The 20,592-nt window shown below is 41.0% G+C and overlaps 1 protein-coding gene across 4 annotated transcripts in view; it reads left to right on the top strand.

Moving 5' to 3' along the window:
• The window catches only part of ACMSD (aminocarboxymuconate semialdehyde decarboxylase), a 64,766-nt gene that overhangs the window by 23,989 nt on the left and 20,185 nt on the right, over positions 1 to 20,592 (top strand). For 2 of the 4 annotated variants that reach the window (XM_067742117.1, XM_067742114.1), the window contains 4 exons: positions 198 to 434; positions 5,156 to 5,249; positions 7,702 to 7,797; positions 8,914 to 9,086. In XM_067742117.1, coding sequence (XP_067598218.1) covers positions 198 to 434; positions 5,156 to 5,249; positions 7,702 to 7,797; positions 8,914 to 9,086 — 600 coding nt within the window. Of the gene's footprint in view, positions 1 to 197; positions 435 to 5,155; positions 5,250 to 7,701; positions 7,798 to 8,913; positions 9,087 to 10,024; positions 10,148 to 20,592 lie in introns of those variants that run through there. The other 2 variants (XM_067742116.1, XM_067742115.1) reach the window with 2 other exon arrangements.

Raw genomic sequence — 20,592 nt, 5'->3', positions numbered from 1 at the left:
CAGTTTTCTTTGCCTTGGCAATGAATGGCTTCTGGGTCTCCTGTGGCCAAGGCCTAACTCAGGCTGTCCTTCAGCTTTCTGAGGGGTAAAGCCACTGAGAGTGACAAATGACTGAGCCCTGAGGAGGTGCTGATCAGAGTAAATATCTAAAGAAGCAAGTTTTGAACCATGTGCTTTCCCTTACCTGTCTCCACCAGGCGAAACCTCAGGACACTTTAGAGCTGTGCCAGCTTCTAAACAATGACCTAGCTGCCACTGTTGCGAGCAACCCAAGGAGGTTTGTGGGTCTGGGGACATTGCCCATGCAGGCCCCTGGGCTGGCGGTCAAGGAGCTGGAGCGCTGTGTGAAGGAGCTGGGCTTTCCAGGGGTTCAGATTGGCTCCCACATCAACGAGTGGGACCTGAACGCCCAGGAACTCTTCCCAGTGTACGCGGTGAGTACGTGGCGCTCACTCTCGGAGCGTGGCCAGGCACTGTGCTCGGTGTCCCTGGGTGGGAGAGATGCCTGATGACATGCTAGATGTAGGGGGAAATGTGGAAAGAGCTCCCCCAAATAAGTGGGCCATCCTACTAGAAGAGGGACAGGTGGAAATGCTTCCCAGGCCAGCCCTAAGTTAACTCAGTGAAATCTCTCTTCTTTCTAGCCCCCTTGATCTCCTTTTAAAGTTTCATTTGGAATAAAATAGATAACCAACCAGGACCTACTGTATAGCACAGGGAACTCTGTTCAATATTCTGTAATAACCTAAATGGGAAAAGAATTTGAAAAAGAATAGATACATGTATATGCTCAACTGAATCACTTTGCCGTACACCTGAAACTAACCCAACATTGTTAATCAACTGTGCTCCAATATAAACTAAAAATTAAAAAAAATTTTTTTAAATAAAGAGGTTATGTAAACTGGAAAAAAAAGTTTCATTTGGAAGCCAAAATACTACCCTCACCACAGCCACTGTGCAAAAGAATCAGGTTAATGACATACCCCGAAGTATTTGTTTTTGCTTTGGAAAAAAGTTCTTATCATTTTTCAAAATTATGAAATAATTTAGAAGAATCTGCAGAAAATACAAAAATGTTTAAAGAGGAAAACAGCTATACATAAAATAAATAAGCATCGAGGATTTACTGTATAGCACAAGGAATTATACCCAATATCTTGTAATAACCTGTAATGGAATAGAATCTGCAAAAAACAAACCAAATCACTATGCTGTACACCTGAAACTAACACAATATCGTAAATGAACTATACTTTAAATAAATAGGAAAACAAAAAGAACCCATAATTCTGCCACCCAAAGATGAGTAAACACTGTTAATAGTACATTTCATTTCTCTTTTTTTCTTTTTTTTTTTTGCGGTACGTGGGCCTCTCACTGTTGTGGCCTCTCCTGTTGCGGAGCACAGGCTCTGGATGTGCAGGCTCAGCGGCCATGGCTCAGGGGCCCAGCCGCTCTGCGGCATGTGGGATCTTCCCAGACCGGGGCACGAACCCATGTCCCCTGCATCGGCAGGCGGACTCTCAACCACTGCGCCACCAGGGAAGCCCCATTTATCTTTTTATTTGCATACATCTGCATATTTTATATTTTAATGAAATTGGAAATACACTATACATGTGATTTTTTAATAATGTTTTTATTTTTTTAATTTTTCCCTGCATTGGGTCTTTGATGCTGTGTGCAGGCTTTTCTCTAGTTGCAGCGAGCAGGGGCTACTCCTCGTTGTGGTGCGCGGGCTTTTCATTGTGGTGGCTTCTCTTGTTGCGGAGCATGGGCTCTAGGCACGCAAGCTTCAGTAGTTGTGGCACATGGGCTCAGTAGTTGTGGCTCGCGGGCTCTAGAGCACAGGCTTAGTAGTTGTGGTGCACGGGCTTAGCTGCTCTGCGGCATGTGGGATCTTCCCGGACCAGGGCTCAAACCTGTGTCCCCTGCATTGGCAGGCAGATTCTTAACCACTGTGCCACCAGGGAAGCCCCTGAACATGCGATTTTGTATCCTAATTGAGAATTTCCAACCTAAGTGAAAATTCTCTCAATGCATGATTTTAAAATAACTGCATAATATTCCAATATATGGATATGTTTTATTTAACCAACCCGCAATTAAGATACTTTTTAAGCCATATATTTTTTAAATGTAGTATAATAAAAATATGCAACAAAAATAATACCATCAAAATGTTAACATTTGATGAAACTAGATGGTAAATATATGGGTGTTCATTTTAGTTGTTTATAACTTTCTATATTTGAAATATTGCATAATGAGATACATTTTCAAAAACACAGTGCCATCCATTTCTGAAATATCCAACAGAAGTGTCCACAGTCCCATGGTCCTCTCTACCTTCTGTTCTTTCTGTACATAAATCTGCTTTCCTTAATTCCAGGATTCAAGATGCATAATTCTTTATTCAATTGCATTTTTTAAAAATTTCTTACTTGCCTCCTAGAATTATAATAGTATCATTTTCTGTTATTTTCACTGTAAATGCAAAATCTTCAATAATGAATTAAGTAGATGTTGGTAGACTCATCAGGCAATATAATCACTGATGATTTATTCATTTAATATTTATTGAGCTCTGACTACATGCAGAATGCATTCCATGCCTGTATCTGTGGACACTGCCCACCAGCTGGGGGACTGCCTGTTAAATTGCCTCCTAATGACCTGAAAGATTTAGTTAATGTTCCTCTAAATATCAGACTCCCAGAAGATGATTGGCTGCAGTGGCTGAACTGATCCAGTGAATGTTTTCTAGAAACTTTAATGAGCTCTGAAAGAGGATGTATTTACTTGTGCATCCAAATTGTTTCAGCACAGTATGAGCAAGCCTTCAGCTGTAGGTCATTTTAGGATTCACTGGAATCGGCTTTATGAATTACTAAGGGGCTCAGAACGCAATAGCAGCCCATTGGGGTCCAAATGGATATTTTCATTTATGTGACCAGCTCAATCAATCATTCTAACTAGGCTGTTTTGGGGGATACCAGTCTCTGTGGGGATTCAAAAGAGCATCCTGGCCCCATGTGACTTGTGATGTCCTGGAGTTGATAGCACATTTGCTTGGTTAGCAAGACTTCCCAGCCTTAGCACTATCTAACTCGCATCAGTAACGTGGTGAAACAAATGAGAGGAGTTTCTGTGAGCCAAGTTGGCTTCGTCATCTCGAGGGCAGCCTGAGCTCCAGAGCACCCAACTGTCCCCCTTATCTCCTAGACCTCCCTTCTTAGTGAGCAAACCCAACAGCACACGCTCAGGTCAGTTTTCAGGTACAAAAATGATTTTGTGGTGAGTACGAAGCAAACAGAGTGGTAGTGGCAGACTGCCTATCATTTATCAGCCAGAAGACCTGAGTAAGTTACTTAGCCTCTATCTGCCTTAGTTTCCTTCTCTTTAAAATGGGAGTAATAAAAGTACTCATCTCATAAAGGATTAAACTAGTTAACAATTGTAAAATTGCTATATATATTAAAAATATATATTAAATATATAAAATTAGATATTATATATAATATATAATATGTAAATATATAATAATACATATGTTATATAAAATGGGAGTAATGAAAGTGCTCATCTCATAAAGGATTAAACTAGTTAACAATTGTTATGTATAAAATATGCTATGTATAAAATATGCTATGCTATGCTATGTATAAAATATGCTATGTATAAAATAAATATAATATACAAAAATATATGAGTATATATAATATATATAAAATGCATAGTAGTATATAATATACATAGGATATATATTATATATAAAATATACATATATACATATATATATAAACAGCTTTGGCACATGGTAAGTGCTCACTAAATTTAAACTATCATGATTTTGAGGGTATAAGTGGCTTCTTTTTATATTCTCTACAATGTCTCACATGCAGAAGGTGATCAGAAATATTTGTTAATTTGAATTGAACAGAAATGAACCATCACACGTACACAGAATAAAGCTTTATCCTTATGAGGAGTGAAATCCCACCAAGATACCAGGATCACATGCCTTTGTCAAGCCCAAACCATCCCAAGAAGTTGATACTCTTTCCAGCCTGCATCCGTTATTAGAAACCAATCAGCTCCTCTCCCTTCAAAAGATTTCTATCTCTTCTGCTCCCCAGAATCTGTTGATTTAGGAGGGCTTTCTTCAATCTGCCCGTTGCCTGCCACTTCCAGAATCCCCTATTGTCCCGGGATTATTTCTCCATTTTGAAAAGGCTTATGTACACAAGTCACATTGCATCAGCCTGGTTAGCCCAAATGTTTATATGTAGAGGTAGGATGATTCACCCCAGCACCCCAATATATTTGGAAAAGAAATGGTCCAAGGAAAATCTGTTTTGAACCTTGACAAGCAACTAATATTAAAAGCCTGTTGTGAGGACTTTTTCTAATTAACCATTGTGTCGAATAAAGGTCATTTCCTCCAGATGGTATTTCTATTTCCCAGAAGGTCCTGGAGCAGGTTTGCTCATGACAGTCTTTTCAGTACCTGCCTGGCTGAGGCACTGAGAGCTCTTTCCTTTCTAAAGTCATCTCATACACAGCGGACTCTTCAGGCGCTCAGCTGTGGTCCTGAGGCTTTGTGAGTGCCTGTAGATCCCAGAAATTCCCACCCAGTGTCAGGCTCGGAGTGGCCAGATGGCGTAGGTCAGGCCAGTTATGAGCCCCTGGCTCCCAACCCATCACTTCCTCACTTTCCACATCGTCGGGTTTCCAAGAGAGGGAGAGGAGGGAACACTCCACCCCTGACTTCAACACTACAATCTAAGCAGTCCTTCCGAAAGAGGGGACCAAACAGGAACCAGAAGGGGAAATTTCCTCACGTTTGAGGTGTGAGATCAGTCCTTGAGTGTTTTGCTCTCAGCCAAAGTGTTTCAAGGGTAGATGTTTCATCAACCTCAATGGTAAATCCACCAACACCCTTGTTAATTCTAAGTGTTCTTTTTAGTTGCCAAGCAGGAGCAGAGTTTATCAATATTCTTTTATATAGATCAGAAAAAATTTCAAAAATATTTTAGTTTATTTATTCAGATCAATATAGACCCAGAGAAAAGCAATACTCTAAAATAGGGCCCTATAATTTGCTGGCTCATCCAAATAACCCCCTCACTCTCTCATTGCTTCTTTGAAGGAGGCTGAAAAGCTGAACTGTTCCCTATTTGTGCACCCCTGGGACATGCAGATGGATGGACGGATGGCCAAATACTGGTTCCCTTGGCTCATAGGTTTGTGTCAGCTTGGGATCTGGAAAAGAGAGTCAAGCCCTTAGTTTTTTCCAATTATCTATGGGACCCTATTATGTCAAAGAGAGAAAGTATGAATAACTAACAGGATTGTGAGTTATTGAGCTCTTACTCGGCTAGTGCTATATGTATTACCTCATTTAATTTTTTAAACTGAAGTATAGTTGATTTACAATGTTTCAGGTATACAGCAAAGTGATTCAGTTAGATTACCTCATTTAATTTTAATCTTATCCACACAAAACTTTATGAGGTTGACACTATAATAGCCAGTTTTTTGTTTGTTTTTTTTTTGGCTGGGCCACATGGCTTGCAGGTTATCTTAGCTCCCCAACCAGGGATCAAACCCGTGCCCCCTGAAGTGGAAACTCGGAGTCCTAACCACTGGACCACCAGGGAATTCCCTGTAATAGCCATTTTACAGATGGAGAAACTGAGTCTCGAAGTGGTTAAGTTGTGCAGGTCACATAGTTAAAAAGTGAAAATGGAATTTACATAGATCTGTCTGACTCCAAAGCCACCACCTCACTACACAGACTCCCAAAAAGGCTCTGCAAAAAAGTAGCCATGCCTGTCTAATAGATGTTTAGAAGGCAATGATCGCATCAGCCCTTACAAATGAGAACCCTGGAGTTACAAGCAGAAAGAAGGTCAGCTTCTACCGCCTAAGGATCTGAGACCCTAGATTGCAGATGACCAGGCTTTCAAGTCCCCTGTTACCTGCTCTTTGCCACCTGCACTGTTCACCCATGGTTCCACCTGAGGGTAAGGGAAGGGCAAAGAGGAGAGATCTTTACTGAGCCTACCAAGCTCTGGATAGGAGCTGGTCCGGATTCTCTTTCTGCTCTGACATTTCATGCCCTTGTTATTGCTTTTGGAGACTGAATGTGTTTAGTAAGGCAGCTTCCTACCCATCCCCCACCAAATTCTTGAGCAACAATTAGTCGGAAGAGATAAACTAAGTAGCCCCTGTGCTCTCTGGCTTCTAAGAAAACCTCATCCTAATTCACACAACACTTTGACAAGTTCCACAAACTTATTTGCATTGCAACTTCCCACATGAAAAACAAAGGAGAGCATTTACATAGAGGATCGGTTCATCCCTCATTATGCAACACATATATTGATCCTTTCCAGCATACCAGGCACTGAAGATGTACCAGACATGGACAAAACCTCTGCCCCCCTGAAGCCTGAGTTGACAAGTACACAGGTCATAAACAAACAGGCTAATTTCTGAATTTTATACTGGATGCAAAGGCGGTCTTTAGGAGACTGGAGGATTCCCAGCAGGGCAGGGCCATGATCCAATTTACATTATAAATATTCCACTTTGGCTCCTATATAGACAATTGTGGGGTTTTTGTCCAGGTAGTTAATGGAAAGCAGAATCACAGGACCAAAGGGAAGGGATGCTGTCTATTCCCCCGCCTGCAGGAAACTCTGCCCACAAACCACTCCCAGACAGATGTGAATCCATCATGCTTCCAGAATTCTCAAGAGGCCAAGGATCCAGGGAGCCAGGGGCATCTCTGTCCATGGAACAGTGACAGGCCTAAGGCAGGATGAACAACCAGTAAAGGCCCACTAGGCAGCCAGAGAATCAGGCTTCCCCAGAAGGCCCAGGGCTCAGTCACAGAGCCCCCAGAGATTTCTTAATCACAGTCTGAAAAGCAGTCATCTGGAAATATAGCCCAGATGGACTCCATGGAGGTGAAGGCATCAGGCATGGACCAGCTGCTTCTTCTAGAAGCACAAAGCACTTGAAATAACTCATTTTAATCCAGTTATTTTCAACCTCAGCTCCAAGAAGCAGTAAAGATTTGGCAGGAATATTAATATTAGTTAATATCTATTGAGCATTCACTAAGTGGCAAGAACTAACCATTCTTAACCCCAGTTTACAGATGAGGAAATTAAAGCAGGGAGGCAAATCATATTTGTCAAGCCCCTCCAATGTGAAGCTCTGGCCAAGAACTTTCCCAGCATCATCACTTGCAAGGTTCCACAACAGCCTTCCAAGATGGGCAACACTGTCCCCATTTACCAGGTGAAGAAGCCCAGACTCGGGGGCATTAAATTACTTGTCAAAGGCCAAGAAGCAAACAACTGGAGGAGAAAGGGTTCAGCCTAGACTCACTGTACTCTGCTTGCCCCACTGCACACAAAATGGAAGCTGGGAGAATCAGGACAAAAGACAGGTCCTCTGGCTCCTTGACTCTTCTAGCCATTAGATGACTCTACTTGCAAGTGGCAAATAGGAAGTGTCAGATGGTTTCTGCTTGCCAAAGTCATGGCCTGCGTACAACCAAGCCATGCTAGGGCACAGGGACCCTGCGCTTCTCAGCAAGGTCCCATTCCCCTGCCATTAACATCACTGAACTTCTTGCTCGTGATGACAAGCGCTATACGTCATGACTGTTTCTTCTTCCAGGAATGCCCGCAGAGACCACCACAGCCATTTGCTCCATGATCATGGGTGGAGTGTTTGAGAAGTTTCCTAAACTGAAAGTATGTTTTGCACATGGAGGTAAGACCCTATCTGTATTAGTCAGCTTGGGCTGCCGTAACAGAATGTGACCGCAGACTGGGCAGCTTAAATAACAGAAATGTATTTTCTCACAGTTATGGAGTTCCCAGATCAAGATGCCAGTGCAGCTGGTTTTTAGTGCGGTCTCTCTTCCTGGATTACAGAAGGCCGCCTTCTTACTGTGTCCCCACATGGCCGTTTCTTTGTGTGTTCACAGGAAGAGAGACAGAGAGTTCCTATGTCTCTTCCTCTTCTTATGAGGACACCAGTCCTGTAGGATGAGGGTCCCACCTTATGACCTCATTTAAGCTTCATTATCTCCTTAAAGGCTTTATCTACAAGTACAGTCACATTGGGGGTCAGGGACACAATTTTGGAGGGACACAATTTAGTCCTGGTAGTTGTTCTAAAGTATATGATGGTTCAAGGACCAAATTCCATTTCTGCAGACAAGTTTAGTTTGGTTGGCACAGTTTACTTGATTTTGTTTTGTTTTTCATTTAAATCTCTCGTCAGACCACAAGCTACCAAAAGCTCTCCAGTTTGCAATAGTCCCTACCATTCACTATTGTTTACAAACAGGCCTGTTTCATTCATTTCCATTTCCTGCTTGGTCCCTGTAGGTAAGTGAGTTTGTGACCCTTGAATACACACACACAATATCAAACTATACACACTGTTCTCTAATCCGCTTTTCCTTCTCAACAGCACATGGAGACATCTTTCCATGTCAGTGAGTACAGAGCTTCATCATTTTTGATGGCTGTATACATGACAATGCATTTTATGGATATACCGTCATTATTTAGATATTCCCCAACTGAAAGGCTCCCTCTGTATTTTTCTATTATAACCAAGCTACATTTGAAAACCTTGACCACACATCTTTATACACTTGTCTTCTCTCTTTAGGATAAATTCCTTAAATCTGAATTTCTAGATGAGTTAAACTTTATTCTTTTTTCTGGGTCTTCTCTCACATTTGGAACCCAGTAGATCCTTTGTAAATACAGTTAACTAGCTGGGCTACAGTAACTTCTCTTTGCATACAACATAGGGTTGAAAAGAATCCTTTTCAATTAACCCTAGTCCCTCAGGAATGGGCTTTACTTGCAGGTGGTTCCTTCCCCTACACAGTAGGAAGAATCTCCCATGGATTCAGCATGCGTCCAGATCTGTGTGCCCAGGACAATCCAACCAACCCAAAGAAATACCTTGGCTCCTTTTACACGGACTCCTTGGTTCATGATCCTCTGGCCCTGAAGCTATTAACAGATGTCGTAGGAAAGGTAAGCCAGGGCTGCCATTTGGGTGACTTATGGGGAGCAGAGTACAGGATCAGCAACCAGTTGCTTGGTCTCTCTTTGAAAAAGGGATGGGAGAAAAGGCATTAGAAGAAAAAGGAGGGACAGTGAGGTTCGGGATTAGGTCTGCTTGCACAGGGTATCCAATCCAGAACCTCCTGCAACATAGACCATGTATCAGCAGGGAGCCATTATGGATGTACGCCAAGGAAATCCCAGATAAGCCACATGGCTGGGTAGCTCCTCAGATAAATTCTTCTTCCTTACGGTCGCCTCTGTAGTGACCGTAAGGAAGTGACACATCACGATGAGGTAAGCAGGAAAGAGCCACCAGTTTTGAGGTCAAATTCACCTGGGTTAAAATCCTGGCTCTACTTCTTACTGACTAGGTAAAGTGTGACTCTAACTGTCCTCATCCACTAAATGAAGAAAACTGGAACATTAAAGAGGGGGGGATGGCACTGGCCAGGAAGGCAGGGGAAGATGATGAAGGGTCTTGGGTACCACCTGAAATGTTTTGCTGGAATAACATGGCCTTTGTTTTGAAAACCATTCTCTCATTTGGCCCAAAAGACCAGCACGGTAGTGCTTTAAACCTCACAAGAAAAGGCCTTTCCTCTTCTGTGGTCTGCTGGCAGCTCTCCTGTTGGTGGCATCTCCACTTTTAAGTATTCTTTGGAAATGCTAACTGAGCAAGTTTAGACAGTGTTTAGAGCAAAGGTCAGTCTGAATTAGTAGTCTGAAATATTTAGTATTTCAATTCTGTTTGATTACTTACGGATAGCAATAGAAGGCTTCCAAATTTACCCAAAGAAAAAAAACTCTTTGGGGTTTCTAAAAGAATATGGACATATGTGTTTAAAGATTGGCAATATGGTGCTTGGATTGAGAGGAGATGCTAAGGCATTTAAAATCTTGTTTAGCAGAGAAAGCGGTCCATTATTTGAAAGCTGCAAGTTACTGTTCCATCTCCAGAATGAAGACTTCATCTCACTTTAAAGCTGACTGTTTCTCTGGCTTGAGAACCTCACTAGAATATGAATGTTGAACATTCTGGTTTGGGAATAAGTTATGTGGCTGAGCTATGTTTCTGAGCCTTCTGGCTTTTGTGTTGTCCCTGCTGAAATCGGTGCTTAGCAGCTGGTTGTGACTGTTGATTATCATTGGATTGGACAGAGGAGCTATGGGCAGGTGTGTAAGTAGGAAACTACAAAAAAGAGAAGCCGAAAGAGTCTATAAACCCTGGATTTTGAGCAATGGAGGAGGGGGAGTAGGTAAGCGGCGTGGAAGTGGGGAAAGGGTCAGTCTAACCACCTCCCATCAAGCCTAGTACCCCTGGTGTTCCTGGCAATGGCGACATCAGGAAAAAACACCCTTGGCAAATATAACATCTATCTTACGAGCAATACCATCAGCAGTGAGGGAGACCATCAGCCCCTTCAAACAGCATTCAGGGCGATACACATCGGCCAGGGGGTCACAGCAGAAAAGGAAAAACACGGCAAGTGCCTTGTGGTAACCAGTGGATAGACTAGTTAGTAAGTATATCCCTTTTGTGGACCCCCAGAAAAACTCAGAGGGCACTTTGCAAAGTTGCAATGTTGCAAAGGTGCTAAGATCTTGCATTCAAACTGTGAAGACTTGAGCCCCTATACCTTGGGCATCAAAAGCAAAAGTGAATTCATTTTATGTGACCTCACAGGCTGGTGAATCTAGGACATAGAAACAGTATACATTAATAATTTAGGATTCTCTTTAAAATATTAATGCTTCCTCCTTCTAGTTATATTCACATTTGCAAAATCTTTCAAAAACAATCCCCAAACCAGAATGGCTAAGGAAAGTCCTAACATGACAGCTAGTCTAGAGAGCCACTGTCCCTATTTGAGCAAGAGGACAGAAGGCTGTGGGTCGGATGGATTATATGATGTGTTTGAATTTGAAACAATGATTGCCGGGCATTCATCGGATCTGTTAATACATGAGTACCAAACAAGCTGTACATATATAGAAAATTAAGCAAAATAAAGAAAAGGAAATAATTAACTCCAAGAAAACAAACGTCCATATGAAGACAGATAATCATTGTATATTACCTGACTCAGCAGTGAAAACTATTTATATTTATGGTGTAAATATTAAGCACTGGCTTAACTGAAAATTGTAATTCTACTGGGAAATTGGAGAAGTTGGGATAAGAAAGAAATTCTCCATGATCATAATGCAAAGTCAGTAAATACTCTCTAAAGCTAATAAATCGAGAAACAATAGTATAATCTCATTATCTGAAACTATGAGGGTGATTATCAGAAGATTCATGTTAAAAGGTAAAAGTGGCTGTCTTGGGATACAAAAATGGATAGGACTGTTTTTGATAAGAAAGATATTAGTAATATTGGATTGTTTAACTATGTATAGGTATTATTTTGATAAATCAAAATTTTAAATAATACCTTCAGAATAAATAGATGTATGTCATACATACACCAAAACCATATATTGTGTACCTACTATTTCTAAAATTCCCTCTAAACAGAAGACGTGAATTACATAATCTCTTATTTTCCTCCCATCTCTAAAATTCTTTGCTTTTAATCCATGTCTACTCTTCTTTTTTTTTTAAGCACTTTTTTTTTTTTTTTGGTGGTACGCGGGCCTCTCACTGTTGTGGCCTCTCCCGTTGCGGAGCACAGGCTCCGGACGCGCAGGCTCAGCGGCCATGGCTCACGGGCCCAGCCGCTCCGTGGCATGTGGGATCCTCCTGGACCTGGGCACGAACCCGTGTCCCCTGCATCGGCAGGCGTACTCTCAACCACTGCGCCACCAGGGAAGCCCTGTCTACTCATTTTTAAAGACAGAGTGCAAAGAATGCTAGTTATATGTTATCAGTCTATCACTGTGAAAAATATGAAAAAACGTATTGCCTCCCTACATTAACATGACCATAGACAATTCACTTTACATATTTAGGTGGGTAGATTTTGAGAGGTCCATTTTCTTCCCATTACGATTATATCACAATTTTGGCTAGATCCATTGTTAATCTATTGCTGTGTAACTAACTGCCCCAACTCAGTGGACTAGAACAACAATAAACACTTACTATCTCATATGGTCTCTGTGCCAGGAATTTAGGAACAGCTCAGCCATTTCAGGATTTCTCACAAGGTTGCAGCAAGTTGTCAGTCAAAGCTGCAGTCACCTGAAGGCTTGACCAGGGCTGAAGGATTTATTTTACATATTACTGGCACACTGGTGCTGGGTTTTGGCAGGAAGCCTCAGTTCCTCCTCATCTGGGTCCCTCTACTCTCCAAAGAGCTGCTTGAGTGTCTTCACAACATGGCAGCTGGCTTTCCTAAAGAATAAGTGATCTGAAAGAGAGACGGAGGTGGCAGAGGAAAGGAGAACAAGAGAGAGATGGAGTGTGCGCCAGGCAGAAGCTATCCTTTTATGACCTACCCTCAAAAGCCACGTCACATCACTTCTGCCGCATTTTATTCATCAGAAGCAAGTCACTAAATCTGGCCCACATTCAAGGGGAATGGAATTCGGCTCCACCTATTTGTTTCAGCTGTGTTGGGTCTTCGTTGCTGCGCACGGGCTTTCTCTAGTTGCAGATAGCGGGGCTACTCTTCGTTGCGGTGCGCAGGCTTCTCATTGTGGTGGCTTCTCTTGTTGCGGAGCATGGGCTCTAGGCGCATGGGCTTCAGTAGTTGTGGCGCGTGGGCTCAGTAGTTGTGGCTCGTGGGCTCTAGAGCACAGGCTCAGTAGTTGTGGCACATGGGCTCAGTAGTTGAGGCACGTGGGCTCTAGAACGCAGGCTCAGTAGTTGTGGCACGTGGGTTCAGTAGTTGTGGCTCACGGGCTCTAGAGTGCAGGCTCAGTAGTTGTGGCACATGGGCTCAGTAGTTGTGACCCACGGGCTTAGTTGCTCCGTGGCACGTGGGATCTTCCCGCACCGGGGCTGGAACCCGTGTCCCCTGCATTGGCAGGTGGATGCTTATCCACTGCACCCCCAGGGCAGCCCAGCTCCACCTGTTGAAGACATGTTTGTAAACCACCACACCCCATACTCCAGCCACCTAAATGCAAACTACCTTTAGTCCTCCCACACCACCCCAAAGTCTCATTCATTTACAGCATCAGCTTAAAGTCCAGGATCTCACCACTTAAAGTAACTCAGGGATGACGCTCCTCATGCACAGTTTCTCTCAACCTTAAGATTTGTGAACCACAGAGACAAGTTCTTTACCCAGCACACACTCATGCAACACTATAAAATGGTGAGACATGCAAAGGATAGTTGCTATACACCCTCCACTCCAAAAGGGGAAAATCAGGAGGTTTAGAGGAGTTACTAGTAACTAGCAAATCTGAAATCCATTGGGCACATGTTAGTAGTTCCTTGATTAGAACTCAGAATACAGGAATGATTCTCCACAGCTCTTGGTTCTACCCTCTGAGTCATCCCTCCTTTTCCATGAAAGGGAGCCCATATTTGCGGCTGAGTAGTTTCTACAGACTGCTTCATGCCCCTACAACTTTTGAGGCTCGAAAGCTTCTTTTCATTTTATTCTATCCATTCCTTTCAATCCTGCTGGTGTTTCTGCTAATACAATTCTCTTAAAAACTTTGCAGATCATAACAGCACTGATGACTACGAATGTGGCGTTAGTGTAGAGAACATTGTCAATGATTAAACGGTAACAAAGTTTAAGAAAAAACAAACAAAAAAACTTTGCAGGTCTTTCGTGAATCTTATTAGGTTTCAAACCATTAGGCAAAAGCCCTACCCACAAATCTCTGAGAAAAGCCCTTTTCTGCAAAGGCTGCTGAGGAACAACACTCTTAAGTGTTTGACACTGGTTCTTTGAGGCACTGCCTTAAATCTCTTGAGGTCATAACACAGATATTATAGTCATATCTTGGCTTCATTTTTAGACTATATTTTTCTGATTGTGCCCTGGAGTTAATCTTTGCCAGAAAGCCATCTCTAATTTTAGCATCATTTGCCATTGGAGGGGCTGGGAATTTTCAAACCCAACAGTTCCTGGCTCCTTTATATTTAATAGTCCTTCCTTTAAGGCACTCCCCTTGCATTTTACTATAAGCAGCAAGAAGCAGCCATGCAGCACTTCTAACACTTTGTCTGGAAATTTCCTTAGCTCTATCACCCAGTTTATTAAATATATTTTCTACTTTGCATATTACTGTAGGTGACCGTGTTGCTACTTTTTTTTTTTTTGCCACAGCATAGCACGGATCTCCTTTCCTCTAGTTTCCAATAACATTTTCCTCATTCTCCTTAAAGTCTTTACTGGTAACCTCACAGGTTATCAAGCTTCTAATAACAGTCTTTACAAGGATCTTCAGTCTTCCACTATCTCAAGGTCCTTCCAACTTCCTCCCACTAATCAGTTCCAAAGCCACTCCCACATTTTTAAGTTTTCATTATGGCAACAGCCTACTTCCAGGTACCAAAATCTGTATTAGTTATCTATTGCTACATAATACATTAACCTAAAACTTAGGTTAGCTTTAAAACAACAATGAATATTTATTATCTCATTCATTTCCTCTGAGTCAGGAATCCAGGAACCCCATGGCTGGGCAATTCGGGTTCAGGGTTTCTTATGAGGTTCAATGAGATGACTGCAGCCCAATAATATCTATCTATCTTTCATTCTTTCACCCTTTACTTCTTTTTTGCACACTACTTTACACTAACTTAACCCCAACCTCTCCACCAATTTTATAACTCTCCTCTCAGTACACTTAAACACATCAGGTACAGTAGTCTATTAATTCCTTCTTCTTGAAAAAATATATTCAGGAGTCTCTGACTTGCTCTAATATGGACTGGGCTGCTATTTAGACCTGCTGCACAGCTGTCATCTTGAATCTCCCCTTTGTACTCCTCACATTCTCTCCCTCTCTCTCTCTCTCTCTCTCATTGGGTTCCCTGCTTCCTGAGCCCTATGATTTTCCAATTTCTTGCTTTATTCCTTCATCTTGGTAGGGAACATCTTCCAATAACTTTCTAAGAAAGACAGTATGGGAGATGAAATTTTTGAAACCTTGGTTATTTCAGTATGTCTTTATTCTTCCCTTACAGTGAGTTAATTGTTTGGCTAGGTATATAATTCTAGCTTGGCAACTGTTTTCCTGAGTAATTTTAAAGACATTTTTATGTCTTTACGTATTATGGCTTCCAGAGTTGCTGTTGAGTAATGTAACTCCAGTCTAATCCTTGAAACGTCATATAAAACCTACGTCTTTCCCCTTCACTCCCAATCTCAAAGACTCTAAGATTTTCTTTTTGTCCTAAAATTTCTCAGTGATGTTACTCAGTATGGGACTGTTTTCATCCATTATGCTAGACATTTGGTGAGCCCTTTTATTCTGTAAAATCTTCCTAATTTATTTCTTTAATGACTTCCTTCCCTCTGTTTTCTCTTTCTGGAGTTCCTAAAGTTGAACCTTATTTTTCTTCTGTCTTACACCTCCCCTTTTTGAGCTTTTGTTTTACTTTCTGGGATATTTCCTCAACTTTATTAATAAATCCTTTTATTTAATTGGCTTTTTAATTTGTTTAATTTGAAAGAGCTGTTGTTACTGTTCCTGTTCTGTAAACTTTTTTAAAGCATCCTGTTCTTGTTGATTGAGTTCAATATCTTTTATCTCTCTAAAAATATTAGTAATTTTGGGAAATGTACTTCTCCCCACAAGCCTTCCTCCAATTGGCTTTTTGTCTTTTTTTTTTTTTAAGTCTCAGTCTTTCATATTAAATGCTTTCCTCAAATGTCTATAATCCTTGGCTGTCTGCTCATATTTAAGAGCGGTCACTAAAAGGATGACTGGAAGTCTCTGCATATGGATGGGGCCTGTCAAGTGTGGTTTTCTCTATAGAGTAATCCAACTGAGCCATGTTCTTTTGAAACTCCAGAAATCTGGTCTTTCCTTTTTGATTTATCACTTTCCCAGAGCTCTTTCAATCTCTTACCTGAATGGTAAAGGCCCGGTTGCCAGCATCCTGGGAACTGAGTAGGGAATAAAGGCTGGGATGCTCAATTTAAAAAAATTTTTTTTTAATTAAATTTTTTTTTTTTTTTTTTTACTTTTTGGCCACACTGTGTGGCATGTGGGATCTTAGTTCTCCGACCGGGGGTTGAACCCACACCCTCTGCAATGGAAGCATGGAGTCCCAACAATTGGACCACCAGGGAAGTCCCTGGGATGCTCGATTTTTAATAAATAAACTTTCATTAACCTTTTGCTTTCAGAACATTCCACACTCTCCACTATGCCTGATATCTCCCAGTTCAGAGACTCTCTGATCCTTTCACCCCCTTTTGAGACTAAACGACCAGTCTTTTGCCAGGATGAGGGGAAAGCAGACACTGGACTTAGGGAGATGATCTAGGGTCTAACTGCTTCTGAAACAGGCTTACAATGAATCCTCCTGTTGTTAGTTCTTTGTCTCTACTTCCAGAGGCACCTGGTGCTATCAATTACATATATTTGGGGGCTTGGTGATATAAGCCAGGTTACTTTTTGGCTTATCTCATACTAGCTAAGAATTTCTTTCTTGGTCTTCTAATGTTAGTTACTATTATCCAACTGCTTTCCAGTTTCTGAAGTTTTCTTCTTAGTTCTTCTATCCTGTTCTCTTTGTCCTTGTGGCTATATGCTCTTCAAAATGCACTTTACCGTCTTTTTAACGGGGTTTCAAATTGTGATCCTCAGACCAATACCAGTCCACAAAGAGTTTGTTACCAGCCCATGATGAGAAAAGGAACTTGTGCCAGAATGCAAACTGAGTCACTAAAGACACCATTTAGTTTAACTGACTTTTGTTTTTAATAGCAAGACTTTTTCAGTAAAGGAAGCAGTGCATTGATTTACATTCTGGGGTAAGCTCCTTAGGTCATCATGGACAATTGAAAGACCAGTTTGCGTGCATGTATTAATACTGGTCTTGAGCTTTCCTCCTTTTCGCTAACAAAATTTATCTTACCTATATTGCATCCACCTATAGCCCAGCTTCCAACTCCCTGAAGTCATTTTCATGGTTATAGGCAATTAGAGGTCAGCAGAAACTACAGCAATAGAAGGGGTCTGGCTAGATTTTCAGAAGTTAAAGAATATTCTAGTCCTCTCTCTGGCTTGGGTTGAAGGTGGAAGGACGAGAGATGATATGCACATCTTCAGAGTCTTAAGATTTTTTTTTCTACTTTTTTTTTTTGGCCACGCCTCACGGCTTGTGGGATCCCAGCTCCCCTACCAGGGATGGAACCCGTGCCCTGGGCAGTGAAAGTGTGGCATCCTAACCACTGGACCACCCTTTTTCTACTTCTAAAAGTTAATCTATTAATTCAACTAGAACATCTAAAATCACATAACTTAGTTTATAAATATTACTTTTCCACATTTACATTTCATGAAACAATTTTGTTCAAATATGCATCTTTGACATAGTGCCTTGTCATTATTAGAAACACCATTTGAGGCATTAAAATTGTTTTTAATAGCATATAAGCATTGCAGTAAATAAACTCTTTTTTTTTTAACATCTTTATTGGGGTATAATTGCTTTACAATGGTGTGTTAGTTTCTGCTTTATAACAAAGTGAATCAGTTATACATATACATATGTTCCCATATCTCTTCCCTCTTGCATCTCCCTCCCTCCCACCCTCCCTATCCCACCCCTCCAGGCTGTCACAAAGCACCGAGCCAATATCCCTGTGCCATGCGGCTGCTTCCCACTAGCTATCTACCTTACTACATTTGTTAGTGTGTATATGTCCATGACTCTCTCTCGCCCTGTCACAGCTCACCCTTCCCCCTCCCCATAACCTCAAGTCCGTTCTCTAGGAGGTCTGCGTCTTTATTCCTGCCTTACCCCTAGGTTCTTCATGACATTTTTTTTCTTAAATTCCATATATATGTGTTAGCATACGGTATTTGTCTTTTTCTTTCTGACTTACTTCACTCTGTATGACAGACTCTAGGTCTATCCACCTCACTACAAATAGCTCAATTTCGTTTCTTTTTATGGCTGAGTAATATTCCATTGTATATATGTGCCACATCTTCTTTATCCATTCATCCGATGATGGGCATTTAGGTTGTTTCCATCTCCGGGCTATTGTAAATAGAGCTGCAATGAACATTTTGGTACATGACTCTTTTTGAATTTCGGTTTTCTCAGGGTATATGCCCAGTAGTGGGATTGCTGGGTCATATGGTAGTTCTATTTGTAGCTTTTTAAGGAACCTCCATACTGTTCTCCATAGTGGCTGAACCAATTCACATTCCCACCAGCAGTGCAAGAGTGTTCCCTTTTCTCCACACCCTCTCCAGCATTTATTGTTTCTAGATTTTTTGATGATGGCCATTCTGACTGGTGTGAGATGATATCTCATTGTAGTTTTGATTTGCATTTCTCTAATGATTAATGATGTTGAGCATTCTTTCATGTGTTTGTTGGCCGTCTGTATATCTTCTTTGGAGAAATGTCTATTTAGGTCTTCTGCCCATTTTTGGATTGGGTTGTTTGTTTTTTTGTTATTGAGCTGCATGAGCTGCTTGTAAATTTTGGAGATTAATCCTTTGTCGGTTGCTTCATTTGCAAATATTTTCTCCCATTCTGAGGGTTGTCTTTTGGTCTTGTTTATGGTTTCTTTTGCTGTGCAAAAGCTTTGAAGTTTCATTAGGTCCCATTTGTTTATTTTTGTTTTTATTTCCATTACTCTAGGAGGTGGGTCAGAAAGGATCTTGCTGTGATTTATGTCATAGAGTGTTCTGCCTATGTTTTCCTCTAAGAGTTTGATAGTGTCTGGCCTTATATTTAGGTCTTTAATCCATTTTGAGCTTATTTTTGTGTATGGTGTTAGGGAGTGATCTAATCTCATACTTTTACATGTACCTGTCCAGTTTTCCCAGCACCACTTATTGAAGAGGCTGTCCTTTCTCCACTGTACATTCCTGCCACCTTTATCAAAGATAAGGTGTCCAATAAACTCTTTTAATGAGAGTGTCTGTTTCCTAAGTTTCTAAATATCTAAGCTTCATCTACAACCAAGTATCATTAGAATTTTCTTCTAGAAATGGAGGAACTACAGGACTATCCCTATGTTATTCACACATAGCATTCTATTCCAAATTGAATTCACTACTGCTGTTAGTCTTTTGTTTGTAGTTTGTACTTTCCAGTGGTTTCTGTTAGTTTGCTGATTTGTTTCTGCATGCCTGAGAAATGTGGTAAAAAATGATAATACAATTAAGAGTAGAAATAAAAATAGAAATGAAGATAAAGTGGAAAAAAAGAAGTCCTAGAAATCCCATTCTTGTGAAGCAAACAGTAAATGATGCTTAAGAGTTTAATGCTATACAACATAGTCATAGCTGTGAGAGATATGAGTAAATTATTTGAACTCTCTAAACTTGTTTCCTTATCAATAAAATACAGATAATAATAGTACCTAACTCTTGGGGTTGTAGACAGCGTTAGATAAGAAAACCACATAAAGTATATAACACAATTCCAGTCCCACAGTAAGTGCTCAATAAAAGCATTTGACAAAGGTACATACAGACTTTCAAGAATGAAACTACAGTGAGAACAACTGTGACAGCATCAATCAATTTGCAAGATCTTTCATTCATCTTGAAATGTTGGAACCTCAGAATTACACAATCACTACAAAATTGAGATAAAGGGAAAAAAATTCTACTAAATTAAAGTTCACAACAAACAAAATGTGTCTCCTTCTGAAGCAATGATGTAAAATAAGGCTTGGATCTTCTATGGCAATTTAATCAAAAGTGAAGAGGGAACAAGATAGAAAGAGGGAAGAGTCTAGAAAGCCAAGCACATGCCGAGAGCAGGACACATGCTCAGAAAAGACATGACAGGAACCTAAGCTTTAATCTCTCTCTGATCTTTAGGCTCAGTATCAGCAGGGTGTGAATGCTAGGGTGGAGTTGTAAATGGCCTGGCCAAGCATTAGAGGAAGGCCCAACACAGAGCCAATCTGCGAAGGCCGAGAGAGGTTTTTTCCCTTGTCTTTCTTTGGTTCTCTTTTTGCTCTAGGCATTTAAGAACATCTTATCAAAACATGAGCTGACCACAAGCTTAAGGAACAGACTGCAGAGAGCATATACAACAAAGAATAAGTCTTTAAAAATAGTTTGCAAAAGTCACTGAATAAGCAAATACAAAGCACACAAAGGAACAAGAACAAACCCAGAGAAGGAAGAATCTGATTACCAAAGTTACCACATTATACTATTCAAAATGTCCAGTTTCAACAAAAAAATTGAGGTATGCAAAGAAAAAAGAAAGTACAGCACATTCCCATGAAAAAAAGAAATTGGGCTTCCCTGGTGGCGCAGTGGTTGAGAGTCTGCCTGCCGATGCAGGGGATGCATGTTCGTGCCCCAGTCCGGGAAGATCCCCCATGCCGTGGAGCCTGCGCATCCGGAG

The sequence above is a fragment of the Pseudorca crassidens genome, chromosome 6 (genome assembly GCF_039906515.1).
Source record: "Pseudorca crassidens isolate mPseCra1 chromosome 6, mPseCra1.hap1, whole genome shotgun sequence".
Classification (NCBI taxonomy): domain Eukaryota; kingdom Metazoa; phylum Chordata; class Mammalia; order Artiodactyla; family Delphinidae; genus Pseudorca; species Pseudorca crassidens.
Note: the sequence above shows the minus strand (reverse complement) of the source record. Positions and strands in the feature narration are given on the sequence as shown.